The following is a 6175-nucleotide window of genomic DNA, read 5'->3' as shown; positions in this document are numbered from 1 at the left end:
TGTTTTTCTGGAACTCCCTAGCTTTCTCCATGATCCAGCATATGTTGGCAATTTGATCTCTAGTTCCTCTCCCTCTTCGAAATCCTGCCTGTACTTCTGGTAGTTCTCGGTCCACATACTGCTGGAGCCTAGCTTGTAGGATTTTGAGCATCACTTTGCTAGCATGTGAAATGAGTACAATGGTGTGGTACTTTGAACATTCTTTGGCATTGCCCTTCTTTGGGATCGGAAGAGATACAGGTTGCAGCAATCATACATCTCCTCACAATAAACAGTTTGGGCCTTAGGTAAGAGGCACTAAACCCTCCACCATTAGGAGGCCTTAACTGTATTTAGTTATTTATTTAATTTGTATACCACCTCATGTCTGAAGCTCTCTAGGTCATGGGTCCTCAAACTAAGGCCCGGCCCGCCATGCCCATTTAACCGGCCCACCCCAGAGGTTTTGCACTTGCTGTGCGCATGCGGGCACACAGTTTGCTTGCGGGGAGGCCATTTTGGACTCGCTCGGAGAAAACGATCTCATGAGCAAGCCAGCGCCTCGCCTCGGGCCCCCCTGCCAGCACCGCCTTGGCGGCCCGCATGTACCGCAGGTACCTGTCAACTGGCCCACTGTCGAAAAAGTTTCAGGACTCCTGCTCTAGGTGGTTTACACCGTACATGAACAGATAAAAGTACAATAAAATACCACTAAGAAGTTTAAAACAGCTAAAAACAGGCAATAACAAGGAATAGCCAAAAAGAGAAGGAAAAAGGAAAAGGCAAATGTGTGACTCTGAACAACACTGGTGATGGTCCTCAAGCCCCCAGCGGGCCAAGTAAGTCTTTTAAAGCCTTAGAAAAAAGGGCCGTCTTAACCTGGCATGGAGAAGATGACAGATTTGGCACAGCTGGGCCTCAGTGAAGAGGTTATTCCATAGATTGGGGGCCACCACTGAGAAAGCCCTCTCCCTTTTGCCACCCTCTGCATCTCCCTCAGAGCCAGCACTTGGAGGAAGGCCCCCGAGGCTGAGCATAGTGTCCAGGCAGATCACAGTTGAGAGAGGCGCTGCAACAGGTATTGTGGTCCTAAACTGTGCAAGGCTTTATAGTTAAAACCAGCACCTTGAATTAGGACCGGAACTATACAGGCAGCCAGTGCAAACTGGTCAACACTGGTCTTATATGTTCAGACCTGCAGGTCCCAGTTCTTCATCTGGCCACCACATTCTGCACCAGCTGCAGCTCCTGAACTGTCTTTGAGGGGAGCCCCATGCAGAGCGCATTGCAATAATGCAATAAAATGATAAAACTTAACAAAACAAAATCTCACTCCTTACATATCTTACTGCAATTCATTTGAATTTTACCTGTAAGTATTCATAATAAAGCTCCACAAGCAATTCTAAGGAAAATGCACATAATTTCCTGATATAATGGTTGCTTTGTTCAATCAATACATGCTATAAAAGCTAAGAGAAGAATGGAGAGGATAAGAGTGGAAATACACTGGGGGTGTGGAATTAGTGGCCCTCCATGTGTTGGACTCCAGCTCTGATCAGGCCCAGACAGCAGAACCAATGGCAAGGGATTTAGGGAATTTTACATGAACATTTGGAGAGCCTCAGTTTCCCTACCCCATTATATATGGTGACATTTCTTAGAGCAGGACAGATCTTTTGGAAGAAAATTTCTTTAAAATAGCTTTCCCCAATCTGATGCTTCTGAGATGTGTTTGACTCCAACTCCCCCAATCCTCACTTGTAGTCCAACTTACCTCAAGGACAATAGACTGGAGAAGGCTACTCTAAATTCTGAAATGAGTACAGGGAAGGAACAGAAGACAGCAACTATTCATTGTATCCACCCAGATTGTCAGAAAACATTTTGGCATTTTTCAGATTTCTTGTTTTACATAGCGATACCAGTGAAATTTTAGTACCAGTGATTCAAAAATGTCTTATTCACTTAAGAGGAAAGATTCTCACAACAGTAAGAATCTAGGTCAGCCTTTCCCAACTTGCCATCTTCCAGCATGTATGAGACTACAACTCCCAGCATGCTTTACTATGCTGGTTGAGGCAGTTGGGAGCTGAAGTCCAAAATATCTGCAGGGTATTAGGTTAGGGAAGGGTAGTCTGAGTTGTGCACATGCCTTCGCATTGCTAATGGAACACCAGACAATTGGCTTAGGGAGACCCTATAATCAAGTATGTTTTAATAGCTACACTTGTTTTTTCGAAGATCCTAACCAGCTTAAGACTCCTCCCATTGAAAGTAACAACCTAACAGGAATATTTTCAACAAACTCCATCATTTAAATCTTTTTTCCACTGAAAAATATTTTAGATTTCTCTTTTGAAATACTCACACGCTTGCAATGCCAAAATTCCTGGCTGTATTCCAGAGTCACTTGTTTACCACCAATCATAAGGGTTCCCTGTTGAAATTAGGGAAGGGGGGGATATGAGAGAGAGAGAGAGAGAGAGAGAGAGAGAGAGAGAGAGAGAGAGAATATTAACATGCTAAATATAATAGGAAACACAAACAGGGGAATACTGGGAAACAGAGCCACCTGGCTGACTTAATCACCCAAAACATTGGAAATGGATGAAAGGCAAACAAAAAGAAGGCAGACGTTGAACTCCAGATACATTGGCTCTATACTGTTATGAATCTACAGGGCAAAAGCCACATGTGTACATTCTGCAGAGAAGGAATCAAAGAGGGAATTGCCTTCTATGAGAAATTGATGAGAATGCCGCTCATGTGCTGTGGAAGGTGTGTTGACAGAACGCAGATGATTAGACTAGGTTTTGCCCATATATACATATGCAGACTGAGCCTAACCCAAAGCAAATTAAATGGCAAAGGTATTGACAAACTGTTTCTGAAGTACCAGTGTTCTTCTGCCCAATGCCGTGTCACCGAAATATCATGCAACACCACTGCACAACATCATGCTTTATGATGTGGTGCTGATACATTGGTACCCATTCTCTCATTTGTCAACACTGCAGGCCTTAGGCTATTTTGTACATTACTTTTTCACACATGCATCTTAACACCTTGATATGCATCATATAGATCAGTCTCATATCCATTTCACTGACAAGACAGATATTTGGCTTTCAGACTGAACAGAAGGCATATGTTTAAATGGCATTTTAAACCCATCTACCTGAAAGGTCCTGTGTGCAGAAAAACAAAATGATTATTTGATTTTTAAAAAGATTACAGAGTATTAGTTAATTCTGTTGTTTTGCCAGATCGTTATTTCCTGTCAAAGAACGTTTCCCACAGAAATAAGGATTGCCAGCATGCTGAAAGAGCAGGCTCGGAACTCACTGGAGACCTCTTGGCTAACAAGAGTTCAGTACCTCAGTGAAGATGCCATCAAACACAGTCATCCAACTGTCAGTTTTTCTGTAATAATCTACCTCTTCTGGAAAAGACATAACTCACAGAACTAACAGGAGTGTTCTTTTTATGATAACAAATAAAGAGACATTTTACCAGCTAAAATCAACTTACAAAACACTAAGTACTGAAACTTGTGGCAGCCTACACCAACTGGCTTCATGTCCCATTGCTCTATACAAACTTACTAAAACAAAGTAAAAATCCTGTAATCACAGCTGTTAATTCCAATCTGTGGATGACTTCTCTGTACTTTCAGTCATTGATACTATTATGATGAAAAGCAATGAATGCACCAATGATACCACCCTATAATCTAAAAAGGTTAATATCACATATCCATTGTGCTCTACCTAAAGATACAATACAAAGAAACAATCACTCAAGTGTTCTGCTGCTAACATATTGAAAGGAATGTCAGCACAGAACTGCTCAACATACTGCGTTGACAAAGGCGTAATTATGTGCCTGCAAGTAAACAGCTTCTCCCAAACTTTACAAATAAAAAGAAAATGAAAATAATTTATGACAAGGTAAGCTTGAACCAAATTTTTAGATGCTATGTAGCTAGATATTCATTATTACTGCATCAAAAATATTGTAGCCATTACTACACAACCCAGATTTCAACCACACTTCTGAAGTAAACATGCCAGGTGCTATATTCAATCTTACACAAATGGAAGCTAAGATCAGGCACTGGCTATGTCCCTTCTCCTTCCTCCTGCAGCCCCCAGGGAAAAAGCCTCCCCAGAAGGAATGACATGTCTTGTAATGTTGCAGTGCAAAGGGAATAGTCACTGACATTGGGAGCCTTGCACCCAGATCAGGTGACTCTCCTTGCTCAACTTCCACTGTGGCCTAGAAAGCCACAGTGGATATGACCACCCACCCTATGAATAAGTTATACAGTGTGGGTAGTTTGCAGAACAACCCACATGGCAAGCCTGACAGATCACAGGGCTGAGTTATTCTGCCCCCCTGCTTCTGCATACTCCTCCAACCAGCATTCCTGGTGGTCAAGCCCATCTTGTCTGCCCCATCCCCATCCCCATCCCCATCCTGATTGCAACCCTTGCTCACTGATTTTTTTTTACCAGAGCTTCAGGAAAACTCAAGTGGGTTTGGGGGGTTTTCTGTCTATGTATTTTTTGTAGGTTTCCCCAATCTTAGCTGCAAGGGGGAGGAAAGATCCAGTCTTCTGCAAGGGGAAGGCACCTTGTGCAGTGGGTGTTACTCATGCAGTTCCCTGGAAATTGGATTGTGATCATGTATATACTGAACCTCAGTGGCTTCTTCATACAAGGAAAACTCACAGAAATGGTAGAATATACTCTTCATGTTTTGGTCTTTAACCTATCCAGTTTCTTGCCTCCTCTCGAAGTACTGCACTGCTAGCCAGTGGCTGAATGGATGAAAACTAGGATGTTGAAAACTGTTACGCACAGAATTGAATGTAAGTTTATGCTCATTTTATTAATTACCAAATGCTTCATTAATGTACTATATGCTTTCTTTAAAAAGCTCTATGCAGTTTAAAAATCATATAAACACTGAAACCTTATGCAGGTACATTGTACCAAAAATGAATATTTTCCATTAATTAATGAGTGCAAATAAATTATGAAGGCATTAAGTAGTCTTAACAGGAGGGCCATAAAAACAAAATAGACATTCATGCAGGACCCAGAGTCTGTCCCATTAATATTTATTAAAGTCCAGTTTAAGTGATCTGCCAGATATATATCATCTCAGTTCAGAATAACAGAATTTGGAGAAGACTACAAGCCATGTAGTCTTGACTTCCCTTTCAAGGAAGAACACTTATTTAAAAAATACTAGCAATACTAATAATGATAATAGCTAAATAGCACATAAAAGAAAGTTAAAGAAAATGGTGATGGCCTGTTCTAGTCCAATATTAACATTACTGTTGTTTTGAAGCATTTTGCCTTCTTCCAGCTTCTCATGCAACAATTCTAAAATTTTCATCTAAAGTAATACCACCATTTTGATTTTTGTCTCCAAAATAAAAACATAAAAACATAGAACACTAGGCCTGAACCAGTTTTTCCCATGAAATGTCAAACATGAAATATTGCCATGTTGCCATTACTATAATTTCTTTAAAAACAAAAAAACAAATGGAAAGACTTATGTAGGAATAGAAACGTATAACTTCTGAAAGTTTGACAGACAGGGGATTTTAAAAGGTCTGATATGTTTTTCAGCATAACTTTCTTCCATTGATTATTAAAATGATTTATCTAACACTTCTTTCACAGATGTTTGAGGGATACTCCAAGTCATGATAAGTTTTGAACAGGTAATGTAATGCACTATAATAATATAGTGATTTATCTACCATAAAGAAAATGGACATTAACTGTTTCACTTTTGTTTTATGAAATTGTCAATGAATAGTCTAAAGCCCATATGCAAAAGAAACATCACAGCTGACACCACTTCTGATGAAACAATGTGGATGTGGTGGTGGGTGATGGTGTTGGTGGTGGTGGTGATTGGCTGGGTTCTACAGAACACACTGACTTAGTTTCCCAATTAGACTTCTCTTTTAGAGAATGTTGCTTCAGCTGTAAAACCTCAAACTGCTGCCACCTGAGTATACCCTCTCTGCCTAAAAGAAACTCAGTAGCCTTTTCTTATAGCAATCTTTTGAGCCTGTGAGCACATCTGGAAATTTGAAAACCTGGGCACCAGCATAAAATGACGACCGTTAATAAGCATGACTAGTCACAAAAAACAAGCAACCTGC

The 6175-nt window shown here is 40.7% G+C and overlaps 1 protein-coding gene across 3 annotated transcripts in view; it reads right to left on the bottom strand.

Moving 5' to 3' along the window:
* The window catches only part of RBM6 (RNA binding motif protein 6), a 90541-nt gene that overhangs the window by 24774 nt on the left and 59592 nt on the right, over nt 1–6175 (bottom strand). For all 3 annotated transcript variants that reach the window (XM_044451098.1, XM_044451097.1, XM_044451099.1), the window contains exon 7: nt 2351–2419. In XM_044451098.1, coding sequence (XP_044307033.1) covers nt 2351–2419 — 69 coding nt within the window. The remainder of the gene's footprint in view (nt 1–2350; nt 2420–6175) is intronic.

Source organism: Varanus komodoensis, unplaced genomic scaffold (assembly GCF_004798865.1).
Source record: "Varanus komodoensis strain SLA01 unplaced genomic scaffold, ASM479886v1 scaffold6_2, whole genome shotgun sequence".
In the NCBI taxonomy this organism is placed as follows: Eukaryota; Metazoa; Chordata; class Lepidosauria; order Squamata; family Varanidae; genus Varanus; species Varanus komodoensis.
This window is presented reverse-complemented; position numbering and strand designations above follow the sequence as displayed.